Here is a 26138-nt window from a genome sequence, read left to right as displayed (position 1 = left end):
GAATGAGCGGCGCTACATCTGTACATTTTGATGGTTAGAGTCCACGGATGCAGGGTGAGCCAATCTTGGTGGGGGTTCCTCGGAGGATATGGAGTGGATATTCAAACGCTGATGCTACCAGTGACTGCGTCCAAAGACACAGGTGCAGTGGCGATCATTGATGCTGATAGTGCAACTTTTTGCACAAAGCTTCGGATTAGAGACGCAGCCAGTGGGTGCTTCTGTACAAAATCCATTGTCTGGGGCTTTATTGTTTGTAAAATGGGTGTAAAATATTCTTTACCATAATAAAGATATTCCTGCACACATGCAGAGAAGAACTCTTCTCAAGACACTTTCAATACTGTATCATCAGCGGTTAAAGGTGCAACAATACACCTCCTTAAACATGTGCTTATGTGATGTCCTTACCATACCTGCTATGTTACAGTTCCCCCTGCCTGTCCAGGTGCAGGTGGGAGTAGAAGTGGCAGATTCGCACAGATCTGTATACGTCTACTTCTCTGGTGAAGAATGTCATGCATGACACAATGCAAACTTGCATTTTCTCCCCTCTTTGCATCTGGCACCTTGTGTTTTCAAAAACAAATATACAGTATCTCAATGCTTAATGTTTTGAATTAAATTCTAACTCAAGCATTAGTTACTAAAAATTCATTGTCAGTCACCATTTCTACACGATAGGTGAAATAACGAATACCCCTTTCACATCAGACCTAATTACCGGGTTCATGCCGGTTTCTTGCCTGTTCGACCCAGTAATTGGTGCAATGTGGAAGGGGTTACCGGGTAACGCAAACCAGTAGCAACAGGTCAATACAAACCAGTAAAAAAAGGGTTCTTACCGGTTTGTTGCCATGTTGCTTTGCGGTGTGAACCGGTTGATCGGGTCGAGCGACCCGTTTACCGTTTACACCAATGGAGGAGGCAGTGTTTAAAGCAGCGCCAGCTCTAAGCGCTGCCTCCTCCCCCACCCTGATGACGCTCTGCCGTGCCCCCGGATGACATCAGCGAACCAGCAATGTTGCCGGTTAGCTGAGGGGATGTGAACAGACCAAAATCCACCGGGCTGAACCGTTTCAAAGTCCCGGTGCGACCCTGCATTTTGCGATGTGAAAGGGGTATAAATAATGGCCAGTCAGCTTTACTCGGGGACTAGAACAGTCCCAGAGTGAAGCTGACTGGCCATTATTTAGTTCTGCCATCTATCAAGTAGAAATGGCTCCATAACAATAACTGAATTAGGCTTTACAGTACCTCACTTTTAAATGAATCCTGCAAGAATGAGCTTGCAGTAATTATCACTGGCACCCAGCAATCAGAGAAGTTACAGAGAGGGATAACCTGCTCTTGCATAGTGTATGGAGTTTCATGTATATATATATAGTACTACAGTGTTATTGAATTATACCATTAATAATTAAATGATATAAAAGTCTCTATGCTCTAATAACGAGCAGTTACTCCTAACTCTATTTTACCAGCATTCAGACAGAGGATTTATTTATTTTTTCTTTAAAGGGGGAAAAATATGATGGACGCAGAGCTGACGTATGGAGCTGCGGTGTGATCCTGTTTGCACTTCTCGTGGTATGACGTTTCCCTGGCTGTAATATAGAGCATACACTATGTTGTGTTTGAAGTAATGTAGTGATGCGTTAGATAAATCATCCATTGAACTCAATGACATAGTTAGGAATCAGATGGGATGTAGTAGGCGTTTCACCTACGGATTACTTAAACTGTTTTGTCTTTTGCATGACCTCTTATATCTTATTATCTATTATTTATATGGCACAACAAGAGTTTCCTTGTACAAAGGCAATGGAATAAATAGCAACATCTCACAAGTACATATATATGTGTGTGTGTGTGTGTGTGTGTGTGTATGTATATATAAGACGCACCTGACCATAAGACAGTTTCAGAGGAGGAAAACAGGAAAAACAATATTATGAACCAAATAGTGTTACCAAACTGCTTCACAGCTAATATAGGATGTCCAATATATATTATGCCCCCAGTAATGTCCTTTACACATAATTCCCCCAGTAGTGCCCCTTAAAAATGAATCACATTATTGCCCCTTACCGAATTCCCATATTAATGTCATACGAGGCATGGCGACTGGATCTTAGCGTGTGGGACCATGGCCTGACTGAATGGTTTCTCTGCGGCACTAGCATAAGCAGAGATAGCTGTTAGTCACAGCAATAATACGGATTCTTGAACAGTTATAACTCTGCACATGTTTCAGATCCATTGATTTTTATAATGTAAGGTAAACATGGTGAGGAACCCAATGCCTATGATGGCCATCAATGAGTACTGACTCCCCCCCCCCCCCCCCCCCCAGTGCATTTAATGTCCACTCCACAGCATCTTCAATATCCACACAACTTCCCCAGCAGTGTCAACAAAATTACCTACTTTGAGCCATCCTGCGGTGGCGGACTCTGGCCTCCTTCCTGCAGCCTGCTCCCGGCGCAGGCTGTACACAATCACACAGCCGTCACAGCCCAGCCTGCACTGAATATGCAGCACCGGCAGCCGGGCTGTGATGGTGGTCACTAGGGGGAGCAGTGCCGCGGATCGGATCCATAGCAGAGATCCGTCCGGTGTTTCAGGCTGTCTGTGATCCCGGGTCTTCAGCCGTCCGCTCTCTCTGCTGTCTCAGGCCGCAGACACCGCTGCCCGGTTGCTAGGTATGCGGGTGCCCCTAGCTACACCACTGCCTGCGGTGTATGTGATATAAGCGGGAGGGGGTAGGGTCGTCATTCCTGCAGAAGATGGGAACTACTAGTTCCTGTCCGCCGCAGGGACCCTGCCACTGATATCACATACACTGCAGGGACCTGCTGCCGACCAGCAGGGTCAGGTCGGCAGCAGATCCCTGCAGTGCAGGTCCAGCGCTCTGAGATGCAGGGCAGCAGAGAGCAGACACGGCGGGCTCCATCTGCGCTGGCTCATCCACGTATTAGCTCCAAAAGACTCACACACTTTTCCCCCCACTTGATAGCTTGTGTGTGTTGATGAATTCCACATCCACTCCTTTCTATACTTTCAATGGTACAGTTTCTAGGGTATGTAATTACAGGCGCTGAGTGCATGGAGACCAGGGTGGGCGTTACTTACCATAATTAATGAAAAATTCACTGCTCCCTGCCACTGCTGCTCTCCTCATCGCTCCCGCCACATGGTGTGTACACACTGTACTTTTTGCCTTTTTGTACTTTTTGCCTTCCGATGTTGACGATATAGTCAACATCGGATCGGAATCGGATGCAGATCACAAGGGTTTTAACCCTTGCGATTCCGATGCGCGTTCACGTATCGCAAGGCAGAAAGTCTTGTCTGCCATGACTATATAGTGCAGATCTGCACTATACAGTCAGACTTGTATGCAAATCGGATGTGCCTTAAGATACTATCCACGATCCAATCTGATCGGATCGTGGATAGTATCTTAAGGCCCATCTGACCGTGTGTACACACCAACAGAGTTGCTGCAGCAGTCTCTGATGTCTGGCATCTCTACCAAACAGTGGGGCAGCCCCTGAGTGCGGGAGCAGGTCTGCGGGCCCGGCTACATGATGTCATGACGTGACGCACGCTACCCGGAGCACTGGGAATGGGTGCAATGGGCCAAATTCTTCCCTACACCCACCGGACCAATCCACCGATCCAGCCATTGCAAGCATCAACGGGTGCATTGATAATGTTTGGTCAATAGTCACGAACGCTGCCTGTATTTGTTTGAATATTATGAGTGTAAGAAGTTGAAGAATAAGACTGAGATGAAGATTTGCCTAGTTAAAGTGTACAATTTAATTAATAAATTGTGAAAAAAATCTAGGTGTACATAAAAATACAATCAAGAAATGTAAGTAGGATTAAAAGTAAGTTCTGATTCAAATTGATAATTTTTTGGGATGGGGTGGGTTTGCGAAACATTGATGGGAAATTTTCACTACAGTGTCACCAATTAAGCCCACAATATCCATACCCCCACCTCAGAGCCAGATTAAGGTCTAAATGGGCCTGGAGCTGAATGATCAAGGGCCTATTATGTGCAATAATAGGGGTTGTGGCCAGCACCTAATAATGTGGGTGGCGTGACCAGTGTTCTCTGTGGGTGATCTGCTCATGGGTGTGACTCTATTTGTGTAAATACTTTCAACTATATGCCTGGAAAAGGCAGGGGGCTGGCATAGGAAAAATGCAGGGAGATATATTGGCGGGTGCCCTCCAAAGGTGCACCCGCAGGATACCGGTGTTCTAAAATACTTGCGGGGTGAGGCGGCACTGCATGTGGTCACCTAAGTTTACCACACCATATACCCCTTATACAAATCATGCAACACAATAGTAACACCCTTATACTGTACTTGCCTCTATTACATTATGCCACATGGAATGAGCCAAAATTCACACCGAGTGAGCCAAAATTGACACTATGGCACACAGATAGAGTCACAATTCACGTTATGCCACACAGATTAAGGAAAAATTCACATTGTGCCACATGGATTGAGCCAAAATACACACTACACTAGTCATATCCAAACAGTGGCCCTCCAACTGTTGTGAAACTACACATTCCAGCATGCGTTGACATAGTTTTAGCATTCCATAATAGCAAAACTGTGGCAATGCATGATGGGACTTGTAGTTTCACAACAGCTGGAGGGCCATAGTTTGGACATGCCTGCACTATACCAAACAGATTGAGCAATAATGCACAATATGCTTCATAAATAGGGGCATTGTCGCGCATTAAAAATTTACACCATAATGCCCATTACATTTACATTAATTTACACAATAATCTCCATTACCTATAATGCCAAACACCATAATGCCTATTACAATTTATGCTACATAAGTGTTGCTTACATACATGTTCATTGCCAGGGGTTCCATGCTCATTGCCAGGGGTTCCATGCTTGTTGCCATATTGGGATTACATGCTCATTGCCAAGGGGGAATACATGCTCACGATAACTGGGGGACAGCCGCCGCCGGGCAGATATGACATCCATTGAAAGTCGGGCAGGGGGCAGGGGGCTGCCCGGCTGTATTCAGAGCACTGCTATTTGAAATAATACCCCTTCCACACCAGAAAATGCCGGGATTTACCCGGGAATATAGTCCCAGGATCATGCAGGGACATTCCCGGACTGACCCCTTTTACACCAGCCTAGTCCCTGTATTTTCTGGTGTGAGAAGGAGAGAAAACCACCCCTGCCCCCCTTTAAACAACCAGCTATATCTTTGGAACCAACTGACCCATTTACATGTAGGCTTCGAATGATTTTGGTCCTGTGAAACTGGACCGTTTGGTTCCAGAGAATTCTGTCCTCAAACAACATGAACAGCCATGAAATGACATTTCAGAAATGAAAAAAAAATTGGTTTACCCACAATATCTCTAGAACCAATTAACCCATATGGACCAAGTATCAGATTGAAGGCCCATGGATTTGGGTTAGACTGAGATCAACCTCGAGCTTCTCTGATGCCGGAGGGGGAACTGGCAGCCGCTGGAACCGGGTGAAGGTCAGAATTAGCGGGTCCCATGTTATCCTATGGGGAAAACGTTCCAGGTTTGCCTGGTGGTATCTCCAGTTCCTGGGGGGCTAGCAACACGGGCTGGGCTCGTTGGAAAGCCCTGGCCCTCAGCTACAAAATGGGCCTATTTTGAGAGTGGGCCTGGAGCTAAAGCTCCATCAGGCCCATTGTTAATCCGGCCCTGCCTCACCTATAGATTTGTTTTGCAAACCACCGCCATCCAAACAATAATCATTTTGAATCAGAACTTTTTTTATTCCTACTTTAATTTCTTGATTGTATTTCTATGTACTCCTATATTTTTTTATGATTAATTGAGTAAATTGTACATTTTATTGTGACAAATCTTTATCTCTTCTTCGTCTTATTATTCAATTTCTTACACTCATAACATTCAAACAAATACATGCAGCGCTCATGTCCATCGACCAAACACATTATCTATGAACCAAAAGGGTCTGGGACACCCTTAAGTCAGAGCAGCACCTAACATCCAACTAACAGGGCGAGTTCAGTTTACCCACTTTGTATTGATCAACGGGTTCATTGGCCAGGACAAAGATTTCTCAGTGCCTCCGGCCAGGGAGTGCAGTGACAGCCTGGAGGACTGGAGAAACGAATATGGGGGGAAAAAGAAAAAAAACTGTATGTTCGGTACAGTTTTTATTTGCCGATACAGACTGTTAAAAAATGGCATATTTTGTTACAATTGGAGGGTATGCTATGATGCAATTATTTTTATGTGTTCTGTGTGTGTTGTACTATTTTTGTGTGTGTTGAAGTGTATGTGGGTGTGTATGTTGTGTTGTGTGTATCTGTCCAATGCGTAAGTGTGTGAGGTGCGCTACGTATATATACAGTATGTGTGTGTTGTGTCATTGTGCAATGTTTAAGTGTGTGTTTTGTACTGTTTTTGGGTGTGTGTAGTGAATGTGGGTGTGTGTTGTACTGTTAGAGGTATGTTTTGTGTGTGTGTTGTGTGTATCTGTCCAATGTGTAAGTGTGTAAGATGTGCTACCTATCTGTGTTTGTAGTGTGCTTTGTGTATCTGTGCTTTGTGTATAAGTGCATGTTCTGTGTATTGTACTGTTTTTGGGTAAGTGTTGTACTGTGAGTGGTGTGTTATGTGTGTGTGTTGTGTGTATCTGTCCAATGTGTAAGAGTGTGTGTTGCCCTACGTATATATGTGTGTGTAGTGTGCTGTGCGTATCCTGGCAATGTTTAAGTGTGTGTGTTCTGTGTGTTGTACTGTTTTTGGGTGAGTGTTTGTAGTGTATGTGGGTATGTGTGGTGTACTGCAAGTGGTGTGTTATGTGTGTGTTTTGTTGTGTGTATCTGTCCAATGTGTAAGTGTGTGAGGTGCACTACGTATATATGTTGCGTGCTGTGTGTGTGTGCAGTGTGTATGTGTGTGTGATGTGTGGTATATGTTTATCCTCAATTATTCCTAATTGTTTAAAGCCTCCACCATAATGTTAGAATGTGTCATTCATACTCAATGACAGCAATGAAATCAGGTGTGGAGTTGTTCCTTAGTTATCGGTTTCCCAGATCGTCAATCTTTTTCCCATATCATTAATGAAGGCAAATTAAACCTTGGTGTTTTTTAAATTTCTAAGTGAAATTTCCCAAAAACGGCTTTGAGGTGCACACCACCGGGTCCAGAGGTATCTTGTTGCTATTACACAATGTAATACACGGGAGGGGGATGTTTAGCAGGGGTAAGGTGCCATAATACATACAGTACACAGGATGTGGGGGACAGGGTTTCACACACACAGGGGTAGTGGGCTACAGGGGGGTCACGCACAAGGATAGGGGATACAGAGGGTCCGACACTGGGTGTGTGGGGTCACATACAGAGGAAAGAAGTGGGAGACAAGGTTTCACAAACACACACAGGGGTTGTGGGGTCACACACCAGAGATTAGGTTGGCAGGGGGAACAAAGTGTCACACAAACAGGGGTTGTGGGGACACACTAGGGAGTAGGGTGGTAGGGGGGCCAAGGTGTCACATACATGGGAACATACACCAGAGATGATGGAGGTTTTACAGGGGTCACACACAGAGGGACAGGGTAGGGGGGTACAAAAGATTGACATACACAGGGTGTCACACACTGGGGGTGTATGTGGGTATAGGGCTCACCAGGTATTTACATATCTGAGGGGTAATGAGCTGCAGGATGTTAATGAGTAAGGCCTATGGACCCAGGCATAGGGTGAAGGGGAGACTGGCAGCAGAGAAATCATGAATGGGAATTAAGGATGCCCGCCAGGCTGGAAGCACAGGGTAGTCACCCCTGTGCGGAAGCAGAAGGCAGGCCAAGTACTGCTTCACTTCACACATGGTGTGGCTGCTGGAGGATGGATGTGTCAAGACTGCTGGGCAGGGAGAGGGGGATCAGATCATCTCCGGAGCCCGGCGTCTGGGGTGGTGTTAGAGCAGCTCAGGTCTCCACTCTCCAGCAGCGTCCAGGGGGAGAGAACGCCTCAGATTTCCGTAAAAAATATAAAAAAACCTGGAACCTCTGTTGGTCACCTTTTCTCTTTCTAGAGTACAGGAGCTCTGACACAGAGGCTGTCAGCCTTAGGCCTGTGGTCCATGACTGGAATTCTAAACAAATTCTCAAGGGCACAATTATTTATTGAACTGCTCTGCTTGATTTGCGATAAATTAGATTTATTTGGGGTTGTAATTAAGTTAACTACATTAACTCGTAGGTTTACCTAGAATGTGTAAGTCTTAGCTGGAAGTATACAACATCTGTGGAATACCAATCATTCTCCAGTAATCAATAGCTGTGAAGCAGGTCCCCAAACTGCCCTACAGTGACAACGTACATGTACTTACAAATATTCCACCAGCATCTGTTGTGTAGTCCAAAAGCCATCCATCTCTTTCACAGTTCCCTGAAGAATGTATACATAAGTTACTAGTTTTCACAGGCTAGTGCCTATGTTTGCAATTTTTTATATTAAATGACATATTTCACTAAAATTCCGACTTCATGCATCTAGGTTACCAGAAGTTGTGGTTACAGATTGCTATACTTGTTGCACACTCGCAATGTTGTAACTGTTGGAATGAACCAATATGCATGGGAATGTAGGCACTATGAATGTCAATGAGGCTGTATTACTGTATTATTATACTGTAGGGGGTGTGGTATATTAAGTTGACACCCAAAGGCCAAAATGCACAAAGACAACACTGGATAAAGGTCAACACAAGCAAAAGATTGACATTGAAACGGTCTACATGAGTTTCATTTCATTAATTTCACTACTGTTGTGTATTGGCATACTTTAACACTCCCATTCGGAGCCCATGTGGATGGTAAAGTAGAAACAAAACTGGGAGGAAATCCCAAGATACTTATGTCTACCTTTTTATGTGTCGACCATAGCCATGTCAACCTTTTGCTTGTGCTGGCCTTTTGACCATGTTGACCACATATTGACCATATAGTGACAACCTGTTGACTGTCAACCTAGACATTGTCTATCAATCATCCGGATACCCGATACAACATGGCTACCTTTACTAGAGCTAATAACAATGCACATGGGGGCAATTCAGACCTGCTCGCTAGGCTGTGTATATTCGCTGGTTAGTGAGCAGGAAAACGCTGCCCCGCCAAATGCACCCCCCCCCCCCCCCCCCCCCGCCACCAACTGAATCTCCAAGACACAATGGGGCAGATGTATTAAGCTTGGAGAAGAGATAGACTTGAGATAAAGTGGAGACAAGGTGAAAGGAGATAAGGCACAGCCAATCAACTTCCAGCTGTGATTGTCAAACACAGTTCATTGGCTGGTGCATTATCTCCAGTTTATCTCTTCTTTAGGCTTAATGCATCTTCCCCAGTGTGAGAGGATGTGTACGCTTACACATCCACTTGCATGCGGCTGTCCAGAAGAAAAATCATTGGATGGTCGCTCACCAACCAATGATTTTTTCCTCTCTTTGCATATAAATGTATCCTGCACGGTGATGGCAGAAATGGGGAGCAGGCACTGACATCATGTGTTTCCATGGGCTCGTACACCATTTTTGTGGGCACACCCATAAAATGCTGGGTAGACCCCTGTGGCCGCCACCTGCCTGTCCATCATTTTGCGAATGCACCGGCGAAAATTCGCAGAAGGCATTATCTCCAGGAGTGCGCACATGTAATTTGCGGGTCTGCAAATTGGGGAGGGGCTAAAATGCTGCGAAATGATTTGCTTCATTTTTGCCCCGTCCCTCGCCGCGGGCCCGCGAAAAATTGTAATTTTGTGCTGCAGGGAAGGGGGCTGTGGGGGCTGCCTGGCCAATGTGGGAGGACTGGCCACCTTCCCGGGGAGCCGGGTGGGGGACACGATTTTCGGTATCCTCCCTGCAATTCTGGGAGGGTAGGCAAGCCTGTCTTATATAATCTCGTACATAAGAGAGAACATTATTGTTTTATAAAATACAGTAGGTTTAAAAGCAAACAAACTACAACTTGCTGTAAATTCAATACAATCCCGTATTCCCATTTAACAATCAAATTAGTATTTTCTTTCTCTGAGGGGACAAAACTGAAAATTCAATAAAGTAATGTGGATATACAGCCGTAACTTCATTTTCTACGGCTATAATGATTTAAGTACGATCCGCTGAGGAGTCCGTACACAAGAAGCCAATGAGAGTCATCTTCACAATTCTGCTGGTAGTTATCTTCACAACTGTGTATCAGGGCACCAACACCTGCATGAAATACACTACACCAGGTATGTCCAAACTATGGCCCTCCAGCTGTGAAACTACAAGTCCCATCATGCCTTGCCACAGTTTTGTTATTAAGGAATGCTAAAACTACAGCAAGGCATGCTGGGAAGTGTAGTTTCACCACAGCTGGAGGGCCACAGTAGGGCCTACACTAAACAAAAGGTGCACAACTGGTCACGTCATTAGTTGCAATTCTGGGAACATGCCTGTACTATGCCAACAATCGCCCGCTTCTCCAGGCATAAAGAGACGCACATCATCGATATCTGATATAATAATGCACCAGTGTATAATATACAGACATATGCATACACAATATTAATGTTGAGTAAAGAAAATATGCAACTGAATAACAAAAAGGCAATATCCACCCCATAATTAGCCCCGCTCTGTGTATGTGCCGGGTGCCCTTTATGATTTATTTCTGTGTCCTGAGTCATTGTATTAATAGGTTATTATTTTGATAATATCCTTTGCTGTGTGTCCAACATCAATCCGTGTTTTGCAGGGAGCGTTGCCCTTCGATGATGATAACTTGCGCCAGCTGCTAGAGAAGGTGAAACGCGGTGTATTTCACATGCCACATTTTATTCCTCCGGACTGTCAGAACCTGCTGCGAGGCATGATCGAGGTGGAACCAGACAAACGCCTCAGTGTTAGTATTTTATTCTACCATAACATATATGTATTACTGCTATGCCTATTGTCTGCCTGTTTGCATTACACAGGGGTATATTCAGTAAGTGTAAAAAGTGTTGTGTTGCCGAAAAGACGGCAGTTTTCGACATGAATAGATCGGTAGGGGTTCCGATCTATTCAATGCTATTTGGTTTTTTTTCGGCAGGTCGAAATTTTCGACATGCTGAAAAGCAGGTGGATTGATGAAGGAGCAGCAGCAGCTTATAAGGCACCGGCCTCCTGTCCACCGACGTTCGCACCCTCCTGCTGACGCTCGCACGATCCCATATCCACCCGCCAACGTACCCACTGCCGCCAGGCCAGATGAGAGCAGCTCACCCAGCCCCATCGCGGCTCCCACTGCCTCCCGCCGCCGCGCTCATCCAGTCCCTGCAAGGTCTGGGTGAGCATCAATCAGCGGCCAAATCCAATGTTGGATTTGGCTGCTGCATTGAATAATGGATCCCGGATCTGTTCCGGCAAAAGAATTTCGGAATGATTCCGGCACCTATTGAATATATACCACAATGTCAGACTTACAGTATTTCTATAGAGGGTAGATGACAACGAGGTAATATTTCTCTCTTTAGTTGGTGACTACAATTTCTTGCATTCTAGGAGTAGTAGTACCCGCAGCAGTAGCAGAGCCTCGAGTTGCCTGAACAAAGCTTTGAGGGAAATTTAGCAAAGCTTGAAGAGAGACAAAGGGGGCTGATTCAGAGCTGCAAATTCGGCCCCTTCCCCGATGTTTGGGGTTTGCGCATGTGCGTGTATGTTCTATATGTATGCTCTATACGTAGCCTAGCTAACTGGCCTGAATTAGGCCCAAAATAACTAATAGGATTCTAACTGCTGTAGAACAAGATCTGGGGGGGGGGGGATGCTCTTACATCCGCGCCCCCTTACCGCTGCCCATCGCCGGCTACCGCAAACATAATTATTGCATCTGATCTAACATATGCGATAATTATCACAAAAGACAGCTCTTGCATTAAGAGCTGTCTTTTGCGTGGACCCGGCGATGAGCGGCGGGTCCCAGCGGCTCCCCCCTCCCTCTCTTACCTGGCCTGGAGCTGCTGCTGCTGCGGGGGGGAGGGGGGGCTGGCTCTCCTCCTCCCTGCACCCGGAAGAGGATGTACAGTGCAGGGAGGAAGAGGTCACAGGTCTGGGCAGCACAGCTCTGTGCTGCCCGGACACAGATGAGGGGCGGGGGTTCGGTGCGGGGCGGCGGTGGGTCGGTGCGGCGTGGCGAGGGGGTCGCGTTAGAAGCCCATAGGCTTGCCCCCCGCCGCCCTTAGAGCATCCCAAAATGCAGTAAAAACCCTGATAACAGGGTTTTTACCGCATTTTTAGTTTAGAGAATCTCCTCCATAATTGGAAAATGCCACCCAGGTGCCAATTGGTATATTACCTCTTTCCAAGCTTTCATACATCTCCACCTTGGTCTTTAACTTAAGGCCCATACACACTGGGCGACTTTGATCTGAAAGCCGCTCCAAACAGCAAGTTCCAGCTCAAAGCCGCCCAATGTGTACGGCCCGTCGGTGAGCGCTGCTGCGCACTCCCGCATCATCGCCGAGAAAGCCGTTCATCTGCTGGTATTACCACCAGCAGATGAGCGGCTTTGAGGATGGCTTTGCATAGAGCTGCGCTATGCCATGCCGTCCTCTCCCCGCGCCGGGCAGGGGGAAAGCCACTCAGTGTGTAGGCACTGAGTGGCTTTCCCCCAGCGATGACACCGGTCATCGCTGTCCATACAAGCTGGGCATAGTCGCCCAGTGTGTATGGACCTTTACTCCTTATGCATACTCTGTCACCATTTACTGCATCATATAATAATATTGTTATTATCACTGTATACCATGTATATGTTAAAGGCATCTGCCGTATAATGTCCGTTCATTACTGTATTAGCAGGAAACAACCTCAATTTCATACTTTTTGTCTTGCAGCTGGAACAGATCCAGAAGCATTCATGGTATTTGTAAGTAAAATACTAATGTAGATTTAGCAAGATACATCAGACATGTAAACCCCCAGCTGATTGTACAGTCTTAAGGAAACGGTTGCACAAGTTGGTGTCATTAGAATTCTAATGAAGCCAGAGGCGTCCCTGTTTGCATCAGCGAGGATCCAAACCCTGCATCTGAGGACACTGAATTGTGATTCCTGAAGCTTCCTCAGGCTGGCCATCAGATCCGATGGCGTAGGCCCTATACCTGCTGCGTCTTCACCACGCGGGCAACATGGCCCTGTTTTGAAGAACAGTGACAGATGCCTCCGCCACTCCACCCCCCCCCCCCCCAATCACTGCAGCATATAAATTATGCTGCAGCTGATGGGGTGCTGCAAACTACATTGCAAGACCCCTTCTGCACAAAACGAGTCTTGTGCCTTCGCACAACCCCAAATGTCGTATTTCTAGGCAAATCATCGGGTTTTTCATATAAAAGAAAATGAAAAACTGAATTAGGCCATCTGCACATTAATATCTAAATATATTACAAAAATTAATGAAGATGCCAGTTAGGGGCCGATTGATTGGAAGTTTATCTCTCTCCACTTCATCACTTTCCAAGACTTAGTACATCTGCTCCTGAATGAGGCACACGGGGTAAGATACTGGAGAGGAAGGACAGCTGTATTAGGAAAGGTCAGGAGTGGCTTCCCCTTAGTTTTGATGGTATAACAAGGGTGCACCTCATTACACTGAGCCTTTTGGGCAGATTGCATCATTCAGATCCAGCCCAACTGTAGGACTGATTCAGGCTGACTCTGTCCCTGCGAATTCGATGCTGTAACTGATGTTTTGGGTCTTCACATGCGTATCGTCGAATATACGCATACCCGATGTGCGAATAGCTATCACATTCCCTGAGGCGTTCGCACACAGCGGGGCGGGTAATGGGCGTGCCACAGAAAACCGCTGGGCATCCCCATGCGAACGCAGGTGTGGCAAAGTTTACACAGGGCGGGTGGCTGACATCACATGACTTCAGCGCCCGCCCCTAAGAGTTAGTCTAGACTTTTATATGCAAATGGGGAAAATATTAATTCGATGGTGGGCGACAATCAAATGATTTTTCACCCATACACCCACATGTTTAAGCACACACATCCGTTCGGATGCCGGTGCGGACATTCGCTCGCCTGGTGGGCAGCGCCAACCTGAATCAGGCGCTGTGTCTCCTCTGCTGAAAACATGGCCTGCTGGCTGCTGAGATCAGCTCCAATAAACTCTACATAGCTGTAAAATACAGTTATAATTATTCCTGTTTTCTAATGACTAATAATGAGCCATGGTCCCCTCTGTTACCGTGTCACTCTTGGGACATACTACTCTTGCACCAAATATTGCATGTGTTTGGAGGAAAAACTATAATGAAGCTGATATACAGTATGAGCCTCCTAGGCAATCTTGTCATTGCAGAATTTTTGCAGTTGGTAAACCGATTATAAAATGCCTTAAATAATGATAATTTAGAAAGTAAATACTTAATTAGGTCCATATGCATGAGTTCCCTTGGCTGTCTGACACTGGCAGTTGTAGGGACTTGGCACAATGGTAGCTCAAGAGACCATGACAAATTGTGGCCAAGCACACAGCTGTCTAATGCCGTCCATGGTAACCCTTTCAGTGCTGCACAGAAACGTGACCCTATGACATTGCAGGGTCTTGCGAGTGTTCCACGAGCTGCAATGCATGCACACCAAACAGAGAACACAGACAAACTTTGCTATTGGGATGGCCTCCTATATGTAGCCTGTCCTCATTTTGACCAGTAGTGTAGACTAGATATCGCAACTGGATCTGTGCTGAAGGAGCCCCTGTGCTAGTACATCAGCTCCTCCTCAATCCAGCATCTGGCCTCTGCTGAACCCTAGATGAACCGCAGCTGCCTCTTTTAATGCATAACACTTAATGCTTGTACCGGAGTTATAGAGGCCTTTAATGCTTGGACTGTGCAATCATCATTACACAGCGGAGAATTTACTCATACAGTCCAAACGGTACTTGTGTAGTTTCACGGCGGGTTTTACGCTCGCCACAAATTATGTTAAAAAAGGTAACTTAACTCCATGCCAACATGGATAGTTCATACCTCCACTATCCATGTTGGCATGGAGTTGATTTTAAATAGCGTGGCGAGCCACCGAGCCCGCAGCATGGGCGAGCGAAGCGAGCCCCGCAAGGGGACTCAGACGCACGGCGCCATACTGGCGCCGTGAAACTACACAAGTACCGTCCAAACACATTTTTCCTCTGCAATGGAGCCTTGGCCTAAATTGTACATTGGCTGAATCTACTCGCTGCTCTGTGTCATTTGCAGACCTGTCTGGAGTAAAGGGAGAACTCAGACGGCTTGTTCTTTGTCATTTCTGTGTCTGCATTATGATGCTACCGCACAGACTAGAATGAAGAAGACCACATAATTGTATCTGATAAAGATCCTGACTGGAACTCACAGCTACTGTACTTCATACTCAATTTCATCCCCCACACTTCCTCACAAGATCTCTCTCTCTCTCTCATAAATGTGGTAATTGGTGTATTCCAAATAATGCTGGGTACACACCAGAACGACTAGGGCCCGATCCCCACAATCTAGATCCAATTCCGATCAATTGGATGTAGATTGTGTGCTGATTGGGCCCTTTTCTGACCTGGTGTGGACCGATACCGATCCGATGCGCGGGTCGGTCGGTCATTATTGAGATCCTACCTGCTGCAGGTAGGATCTCAATGACGACCATACAGCCGGGTGCGGGTCGCCATCGGATCGGACCCGCTCACGGTGCATATCGTGAGCGGGTCGTGCCCCCCCCACGTCACCGCGAGCGGGTCGGACGAGACACTGACGACCCGCTCACGATGTGCATCGTGAGCGGGTCGTCCTCGTGTGTACCCTACATAAGTCCTTTTGTGTATAAGGCAATTGTAGTTGACTGCAAACAGAAAGCCACCTCCCAGACAGACAGAAAAAAACGCCCTGTGACATTTGCGAATGGATCGCTATCCACTCGCAGATTCATATGTGATTCTGAAATACAGTATGGAAGAGACTTTGCCTTCTGAGCAAATGTGAGTGGGTCTGAGGCTACCACTAATCTGCGACTGAGCTTCCTCAGGTCAGATGTGTGGCTGCCAAAAAAATTGTTGCTGCTCCACTAAAGATCTGTCTGATCTGAAGCCGTCAGTGGTCTCTCATAGATCTGATCAGATGGGTTTGATACGAAATCCCGGCGGTCGGAATCCCGGCGTTCAAAATCCCGATGCCGGAATCCCGGCGTTCAAAATCCCGACAAGGTTGGGGGCGTGGATCACCCCCCTTGCGTGCTTGCTGCGTTATTAATTTATTCTCCCTCTATGGGTGTCATGAACACCCATAGAGGGAGAAAGTGTCGGGATTTCGGCCGTCGGGATTCCGACCGCTGGGATTCCGACCACCGGGATTATAACTGCATCCCGATCAGATGTATCTGAAGTGAATAGAGTGAAACATTAGCCCAGGGTCAGATCAAATATCTGGGAGAGTTGAAGGGAAATCTGAAGAGATTTGTAGCTTCAGATATGTCGGCGTAGTCAGATACTGCAGGTCTGTCAGATTCATCTGATTCTGAAGAAAACAGGCCAAATCTGACTAGTGGATGGGGGCCAGACAGACCGGAAGTGTTCAGTGCTGATGTCAGAGACCCTCACCAAAAAGGCCTGTGGGTGGTATGCTGCGAGCAGCTTATCATACGTGATCCATGCTGAATAAAGCCCTATATTAGGATGGAATTCTCTCCACCTGCAATAGAGCTAGTGCAAGCTTTGATGGTGGTACCAATGATGCAGCAAACGGTAAATCAGGATCTATAGACAGGAACAGAGGTTATAATAGACCTGGCATAGATGTACACAAGGGAATGGTTCTGCAGCAGCATTTGTATGAAGGGGCAGGCGTGCGACTGTCAAAGACACCGACGTGGACGCCACTATATCTGACACAGACCCTTTATGCTCTAGTTCATATTTTGCTGTGAAGGATGCAGGCACTTTAAGCTATGCCACCTGATTACACTGAACAGACATTGCCCTTATTCTGGTTCACTCGCAAAGGCAAATTCCTTCTCAAATGGACAAAACCATGTGCACTGCAGGTGGGGCAGATGTAACTGCAGAGTGAATAAGATTTGGGTGGGGTTTTACTTCAAAGTCAGATCTATATTGCAGTGTAAATATAAAGCAGTCAGTATTTTACATAACTCACCAAAATCTAAATCTCTCTGCACATGTTACATCTGCTCCACCTGCAGTGCACATGGTTTTGTCCATTTAAGAAGGCATTTGCCTTTGTGAGTAAACCAGAATAACCCCCCCTTTTGTAATAGGTACCCTAGTGCAGTGGTCCACAACCGCGGTCCTCAAGGCACGCCAACAGTTCAGGTTTATGGCAATCCGATAGCCAGAAAACCTGGACTGTTGGTGTCTCTTAAGGACCACGGTTGAGGACCACTGCCCTAGTGAACCTTTGTATGTACATGAGTTCAGCACTGGTGGAACATTTGGTACTTGTGTAGTTTCATGGTGCCAGCATGGCCGTGCGTCTGAGTCCCATTGTGGGACTCGCTTCGCTTGCCAACGCTACGGGCTCGGTAGCTTGCTAGGCTCGCCACGCTATCTAAAATCAACTCCATGCCAACATGGATAGTGGGGGTATGAACTATCCACGTTGGCATGGAGTTTATTTAGTTTATTTGAGAAAGTTTGCCGAGCGCAGAACCCGGCAGTAGCACGCGGCCATGCTGGCGCCGTGAAACTACACACGCACCGAACATATTTATGAAAACAAATTATATAATTTAGCAATTCGTCATTTCAGTTTGTGAAATGGAACTGGAATTGTCACGCAGTCGGCAGTCATTTTGTGTGCTGACCCAGTATTCAGCCCATTAATTCGCGGTATGCGGTCACTGGGTCGGCAATGTCTAGGTCTACAGTCACTAGGTGAACCACTAATGGTCAACAGTGACTAGGTTGACACCTTGAAAATGAATTGTCAACATACCCTAGGTCGTCATTGACAGAAGGTCAACACAAGCTGCAGGTCGACATGGGCATGGTCGACACTTACAAGGTGGACATGCTTTTTAGTGGTCGGCCTAGACATTGGCTATCTCTTATACCGTAACCTTAAGTCCCAGTGTGTATAATGCCTTAGTGATGTCAAAGGTCCTTCGTAAGAAGCCGACTCTCCCCAGTGTCTTGTTGTACATCACACTATAAGGCTGGTAAATCATACGGTACTTCATTATACATTATCTTTAAATCATGTTGATTTAGCATTAAATATAATAAATAAATTATAATTTAATTACTGCAAAATAATACATACCCCTGGAGAAGGCAGGAAGCAGATTTCCATATTTCATAATGATCATCTTATTATGTCCGTATTACTTGATGCCGGAGGTTCTCACTAGGGATGGATTGCAATGCATTTTCATGAATAGTACGGCCTACAATCTAGATGTTATTGTGTTTATGGAAATAGAGGAGAGTAATTTCCTGGCCTACTAACATGGCAGTCCTTCTATACTACCCAGCTGTTTTTTCCCAGCTCACACCTATGTCTACTGTAGTAGATTGGCTAAAAGGATTTCCATTACCCAGAATTCTTTTCTCATATGCATTTTTCCCTGGTGAGTAATTTAAAGTAATCTTTAGTGAGAGTAATAGTTACCTATCCTCCTGCATTTTGCAGGAGACTCTCTGACATAGCAGCAATCTCCCTCTCTCCCTCATTAGTCTAGCAATCTCCCTCATTTCACCCAGCCCACATTACACTGTTACATTTATGTGGAAAAAATGGAATAAGATATAAATACATTTACATTGAATCATCTGCACGGTTTCCCAGAACTTAAACAAATATAAAAGCTCTTACTAACTGCTCTGGGGCTCATCTACATTTGAATATAAGTCATTTTAAAAGATGCCTCTCAGATGCAGCAGTGCACACCCATGCTTCTAAGTGCCACATTCACAATCTCTTTTCACAATCTCACCATACTGTATATGGAACTAAACACGCCCTTTGAGTGGAGCATGACACGCCCCCTCAATGGGGTGCTTTGCAAAATTCCAACAACCAACTATAATCTCCCTGAAACAAGTTTTCAAAAGTAGGCAAGTATGGAGTAATACAAATAATATGTCTCTAACATGGTCACTATTTTAGAGGATGGTTTGCAGAGGTTCCAGCAATTCAATCCATTTGAATACTGTATGCTTCCTATTCTGATGTGCAATGTCCACATATATATACAAAATTATATGGATTCAGTATGAAATCCCGGCGTTCAAAATCCCGACGCCGAAATCCCGACAAGGGGGGGACGTGGATCGCCCCCCCCTTGCGGGCTCGCTGCGCTCGCCACGCAGCGGGCCCGGTGCCTCGCTACGCTCGGCACACTAATTTATTCTCCCTCCAGGGGTGTCGTGGACACCCACGGAGGGAGAAAGTGTCGGGATTTCGGCGGTCGGGATTCCGGCGTCGGGATTCTGAACGCCGGGATCCCGACCGCCGGAATTTTAACTGCATCCCAATTATATAGCTTGGGCAGCAATAGTTGCAAATGGTTGTAGTGTTTGGTTGGAGTATGACAAGGAATGAATCCAGACTGAACAAAAATGGTATTAAAAATGGAGCGCTGAATCATAAACATGTGAAAATAAGAATTCTGCCGTCAAATGTGAAATAAGGATGCCACAGAAGGCAGTGGGAGAACTTGCAAGTGGTGGGCTCAGGTGCAAAAATATGCCTTGGGCACAGGGGCGGGTTGGGCCGGGGGAGCAGGGTACCACATGCCCTCCAGGCTGGTATGTACTGGCTGTGCCAGCTGTCCCCTGCTGCCGCAGCCACTGCCTCTGTGTCCAGTAGCACACACTGGTTTCCTCGCCGCCCGAATGTAAGGCAATGGTCCCTGCAAAAATGGCCGCCGCCTTGGAGGAGACAGACACTAGAGGTACTGCCATGCCTCTAGTGTCTGTCAGAAGAGAACATCGCGGCCAGCGTTACCCGGAAGTGCGGATTCTGGTAGCGCTGGTGCGCTGTTTAAATAGAACCCCTTGGCGACGAGCATGTACCCTGTCTCCCACCTGACAAAAACTATCCCGAAAATACGGCAATTTGTATTCGTATTGATAGCACATGAATACGACTACGAATTGCCATAATTTCGGTATAGTAAATGTCAAAAATAAGTGTATTTCTAAATACAAATACACCTATTGTTTTACGAATTTCCTTTAGTAAATGTCCCCCAAAATGTATCACTCCCCCCTGGCAACAAGCACTCCCCCTATGGAGTGCTACACGCCCCTTCCTCCAGTAATGAGCATGTAGCACTCCATAATAGCAAGCATGTCATTTCCCCTATCAATGAGCATGTAACGTCTCCCCTGGCAAGGAACATGTAAATCGCTCATGGCAACAAGAATGAAACCCCTGGCAAGAAGTATGTAACCCCGGGCAACGAGCGATATTCCTCTGACAATGAGCATGTAGGTAAGCAGCAGTTATATGGAATAATATGTAATAGGCATTATTATGTTTAATGGGCATCACAGTGTTGGCATTATGTGTAATGAGCATTACAACGTATGTTTTATGGGCATTATATTGTTGGTATTATGTGTAATGGGCATTACGGTGTTGGCATTATGTGTAATGGGCATTACAGTGTGTGGCATTATATTTAATTGGCATTACGGTGTAGCATTATATTTAATTACAGTGTGTGGAATTATGTGTAATGGGCATTACGGCGTGGCATGTGTAATGGGCATTACGGTGTGGCATTATGTTTGGGCATTACGGTGTGTGGCATTTTGTTTCATTGGCATTACGGAGTGTGGCATTATGTTTAATGGGCATTACAGTGTTGGCTTTATCTGTAATGGGCATTACGGTGTGTGGCATTATGTGTAATGGGCATCACAGTGTAAATATTTACAACGCGCCTTTGGCGCGCACTGTCCCCATTTCTGGTGTATGTGTGTGGGGGAAAAGGATTGTTTAATCCTTGGTGCATACTAGAGGGGAGAGGGCAGGGTGGTGAAATGATGACGATGGTGGTGGGCCATTTGCTTGTGTTGCCACCCAGGCTGAAAGTTGCCAACCAGCCTCTGCTTGGGCACCCTTCCTTCACGGCCACACATGATATGCCACACTGCAGATGCTAAACAATACAGGCAGCACCCAATTGTATAATAAAACTCACTAGTGTCTGATGTCAACGCTAATCTAAGGCTTCACAGAGGGGTCTGCTAGTAGAGGGTAACAAGGGAGAAGCAGAGGGAGAGGTTGACACAGAGAACCTGAGGCTGACATGATGAGGCAGAGTGTGACAGGGAAGAAGCAATACTGACAATTCTGTTGCCAAAATATTCTCCTACAGCTCATTGGGTCACTGGTGCACAAAAGATAAAAGGCACTAAAAGCCCGATTCAGCAAAGCTTGGTCCCTGGCGTATTTGCACCGGGGACCGATGTTTGCGTTCTGCACATGCGTATATTCTCGTATATGTGCATGTCTTTGTCAGTTTTGTTGAGTCTGAGGGCCTTATTCAGGTCTGATCGCAGTACAAATTTAGTCTCAAAAATGGCAAAACCATGTTCACTGCAGGTGGTGCAAAGATAACATGTATAGGGCGGGATGTTATAACATCCGCGGCCCCCCTTCGCCGGACATCGCATTTTTAATAACGGCATATGCTATAACATATGCCGTTATTCATGCAAGGGACAGCTCTTGCGGTAAGAGCTGTCCCTTGCGATGCGGTGCCGGCACTGGACTTCCGGGTCTGTGACCCGGGAGTCCATCTGCGCATGCGCAGACCCCGGCGCCGGCCGCAGGGCACGCTGGGAGGGATCCGTGACGGATCCCTCAAACAGCGCTGCGGTAAGAAGCCCATAGGCTTCTGCAGGGATTCGCCAGCTTTAGCTGGCGATTCCCTCCGCAGCGCTGACACTGCGGAGGCTATATATAGCATATAGAAATGCGGTAGAAACCCCGAAAACGGGGTTTTTACCGCATTTCTGCTATATAGCATCCCGCCTATAGAGAGAGTTAGATTTGGGTGAGTTATTTTGTTTCTGTGCAGTGTAAATACTGGCTGCATTATTTTTACACTGCAATTTAGATTTCAGTTTCAACACACCCCACCCAAATTTAACTCTCTCTGAACATGTTACATCTGCCCCACCTGCAGTACACATGGTTTTGCCCGTTTTGAGAACAAATTTGTACTGCGATCAGATCTGAATAAGGCCCTGAGTCCCATTCCAAAACTTATTTAGATATGGATAACTTTTTCTCAAATTTTAGTCCTGAGTTATTACCCAAAGAGCGAACTGCATAAATTCTGATCTCCAATGTGAAGGAGCAGAAAGAAGACTTATGCCCCATACACACGGGACAACTGCGTTCTAGTGAAGCACAGATGGCTCAGCACACAGCGATGCACCAGCGATGTGTGCTGTGCAATCTGTCACGACCAGTGTTCTCTGGTGAGTGAACACTGGCGGTGACTAGATATTTACTGCGCGCATTATAAATCTAGTCAGGTGATGCCGATGCGTGGGACCGTGCATCGCCGGAGGGCCATACACACGGAGCGATCCCTGCTTCATTTCTCGTCAGATCGCTTAGAAATAGTTGCCCGTGTGTATGACCCATTAGGAAGATTTCTTCCTAAGTCTAAAGTTGGATGCACATTGGACGATGTGCAAATGGCGTTGATGTTGTCAACAATTTCACTTTAACTCAAGAACAAACAATATAGTTCATACACTGTGCAATCTAGTGCTTCCTTGCCCACTTATTTAAGATCAGAGAAACACCCGGGAATTATTTAGGTCCACGTGATGTCCCTAAAATTTGTATCTGGGTCACTAAAGTTTTGAAGATTGTGGATTTATTGTGTCATATCACCCAAAATCAGGGGGTAACTGTACTCTAGCATCACAGATTGTGCTACTATAGCTCTTCCTGCTCTATCTCTTTACCAAGGTGAATCACATGAAGCTACATTGGGGTAAATTTACGAGACTATGTAAAAAAAAGGACCCGGACAAGACCCTAGACCGCCGGACCGGACATCAAGATCTGCAGTCCGGAGCTTGTAGTGTCCAGTCCGGGGGGTGTCCTGTTTGGGGGGGGGCGTCTTCTGGGAGAGGAGGAGGGGGAGAATAAAGCCTCTCTGTATGGTCCGGGTATGTGGCAAAAACCGGAACTGTGCGGACCACACCTGGAGGCTGTAATCTCCCCTTCCCCATGTCCCTGGTGAAAGCTATAACAGGCATGACCCAGGACAAGACACCCCAGGACAGGACACCCTTGTCTGGGTCTGGATTTTACATAGTCCCAAATATGCAGTCTGGAGCTTGTAGTGTCCGGGCAAGGGGTGTCTTGTCTGGGGGGATGCCTGTGACAGCTGTCACCAGGGAGAGGAATTAGGGAGATTACTCCCCATGTGGTCCGGACCATTCCGGTTTTTGCTACATGCCCGGACCATACAGGGAGGCTTTATTCTCCCCCTCCTCCTCTCCCTGGTGACAGCTGTCACACGTGAAGCCCCCCCGGACAGGACACCCCCCCCCCCCCCGGACCAGACACTACAAGCTCCAGACTGCAGATTTTGATGTCCGGTCCGGGGTCTTGTCTGGGTCTGGTTTTTACCCATACCCTAAATTTACTATGATGTAAATTCTATGCGCATCTGGGAGCTGCTACAGTGGCTGTCAATAGGGGATTTAACACCTGCATTTGTTGAAATGGACTGTTCATGGACTGTTCATGTCTGACACACTTCTCCTCCTTCATACATAGGGCCCAGGGGAGAAGTGATATCAGCCAAGATAATGCTGCTGGTAACACTTCTCCATAACACACATTCATACATTGACCCCCTTGGTTTAGCTCTCCTCTGGTTCGAGCAAACTTACTATTATTTTCTGCTTTTTGTGTCATTTCTATTTATTCTTCCCTATATAATAATCTTACCAGTGCATAAATTGAACTGGCCTTTGGGAAAGATATTTCATATGTGGCTATAAGAGATAATAAGATTATCCGCTGCAATTGAAGAGCCGCTCTAGACTAATGTAAGGAGGCCAGAGGCGCAGCAGTATGGATGTGCCCTCGGAATTCCTTTGTTGATTCTAAATGTTCCTCTATTGCATTAAACCCCATCAATCAGGGAATCAACACAAGATAATAAAACCAGATAAAACCTACTTTCCCAGCATTACTACCCTTAGAAGACCTCGTACAAATGGCTGATCGCAGCATCTCGTCATCAGTCTGCTAACCTGGTTTCCCCCTAACATAATGCAGAGTAGTGGGAACTAGCTATCCCCTTATCCTGGGTACATACACTTAAAATCTCCATCCATTGTTCATCAACAAGCATTTACAACTTACTTATTGCACTGCCGTGCGATTCTGGAATGTGAATAATTCATAAGCTGCTACTTTAAGAATGGAATGCTTGCAAATAATGCAGCCAGAAATCAATATTCAGATTCCCATATTTGTACTCTGGTAGTGACATGATGTGTGCCAGCATCCAGTAGTGAGATGGCGTTATCACACAGAGATGTTATTACACCGCACTGAGCTGACAGCAGGATTTTAGTCTCTATCAAATAAAAATCAATCCCTATCACTGCCTGGATTATCAGACTCATTAAATGGATTTTACACTTTTGGATTATTATAGGATATTGGCCCTTATTCTGATTGACGCGTACTTTACCGCATACTTTCGGATCGCGTCTTTACGGCGTCTGCGCATGCGTGGAGAACGCAACGCGCATGTGCCAGGCCTTGACTCCGTACCAGTTCGGCCAAATCCCGTCCCAAACTGTTCCCCGCAATCAGTCGGGAAATATGGGCGTATTATGGGCGTCATGCGGAATGACACATGGGCGTAGTTTCAAAGTGGGCAAAACGGGGCGGAAACATGGGCGGACACGGGGGAGTACACTTATGTTGGGGGGCGTACATTCGGATACCACTCCGAATGCACGCGATCAAAAAGGGAAGAAATGTGCGGTGTCCACAAGTGTACTATTGCTTTGCGGACACCACTCGTTCATGCGGTAGGCGAACGTACGCCTAATGACTACAAGCATTAACACCTGAACCCAATAGAATCGACTCCTTTACTCATTACTCACTAATAGGACGCTTGTCAGTGCTTTAATTGAAACCATTGCTGCTTCAAGGAAACCGTACTAATCCCCCACATATGCTGTACTTGTCACACACTTTAAAACTGCTAACAATGGACATGACTGAATATTAATACTAGCAATACACGTGTGTATTCGACATGTACTCATGAAACCACACATTTTTGGTAAAGTAAACAAATTTATTTCTATACATGTCACAGTCAATGCCACTGTGATGCAATGACCAAAAAATAAAAAATCCCAAACAAAAACAACATGGCAGGAATGTACAAAAATAACTAAGAATACAAAACAAATATAATTGCACACAGATGGACTCCAGCACCTCCTATGTGCCACTGCACATGCAGCCAGTGGGAAATGAGGAGGCTGCTGGCCCTTCGACAGCAGGCCAACCTGCACCTGACCATTCTACAGCAGGGCAACCTACACCTGGCCCTTCTGCAGCAGGCCAACCTGCAGCTGGCTCATATGCACCATCAGCAGAATCATTTGGAACACAACCGGGGACTTAGCAACATCACTTCAAGTACAGCTGACAGTAATGGCAGGCAAAAGAGGGCAACAGGGGAACCAAAAAGGACATATGAAGCAAGGGCTCATCTGGTTACCCTCAGCACGTGATTGGACACAAGAAGCTGACACACACAGCACAATGGAAGATTTGGGAACACATAACGGTGGAGATTAATGCAGCCACAAGTTCATTTGCGACCACGTTTGGCCTTGGTAGGCTCCTTGGCCTGTGCAGCAGCTCTTCGGCCACGGACAGATGCTGGGGCAGGTGGAGCAGATGATGTAGAGGGGTTGGCTGGTCTACCCCTCCTGCCAGCAGGGAGTGTTGCCGGTGGTAATGCACCAGAAACGGATGACATTAGGACCCT

General features: G+C 46.3%; 1 protein-coding gene across 7 annotated transcripts in view; it reads left to right on the top strand.

The window, feature by feature from the left end:
* BRSK1 (BR serine/threonine kinase 1) overlaps nucleotides 1–26138 on the top strand; it is a 288433-nt gene that overhangs the window by 185647 nt on the left and 76648 nt on the right. For 6 of the 7 annotated variants that reach the window (XM_083162637.1, XM_083162636.1, XM_083162640.1 and 3 more), the window contains exons 7-9: nucleotides 1522–1590; nucleotides 10837–10983; nucleotides 12959–12990. In XM_083162637.1, coding sequence (XP_083018763.1) covers nucleotides 1522–1590; nucleotides 10837–10983; nucleotides 12959–12990 — 248 coding nt within the window. The remainder of the gene's footprint in view (nucleotides 1–1521; nucleotides 1591–10836; nucleotides 10984–12958; nucleotides 12991–26138) is intronic. The other variant, XM_083162639.1, reaches the window with a different exon arrangement.

The sequence above is a fragment of the Crinia signifera genome, chromosome 19, assembly GCF_055691185.1.
Source record: "Crinia signifera chromosome 19, ASM5569118v1, whole genome shotgun sequence".
Taxonomy (NCBI): domain Eukaryota; kingdom Metazoa; phylum Chordata; class Amphibia; order Anura; family Myobatrachidae; genus Crinia; species Crinia signifera.
Note: the sequence above shows the minus strand (reverse complement) of the source record. Positions and strands in the feature narration are given on the sequence as shown.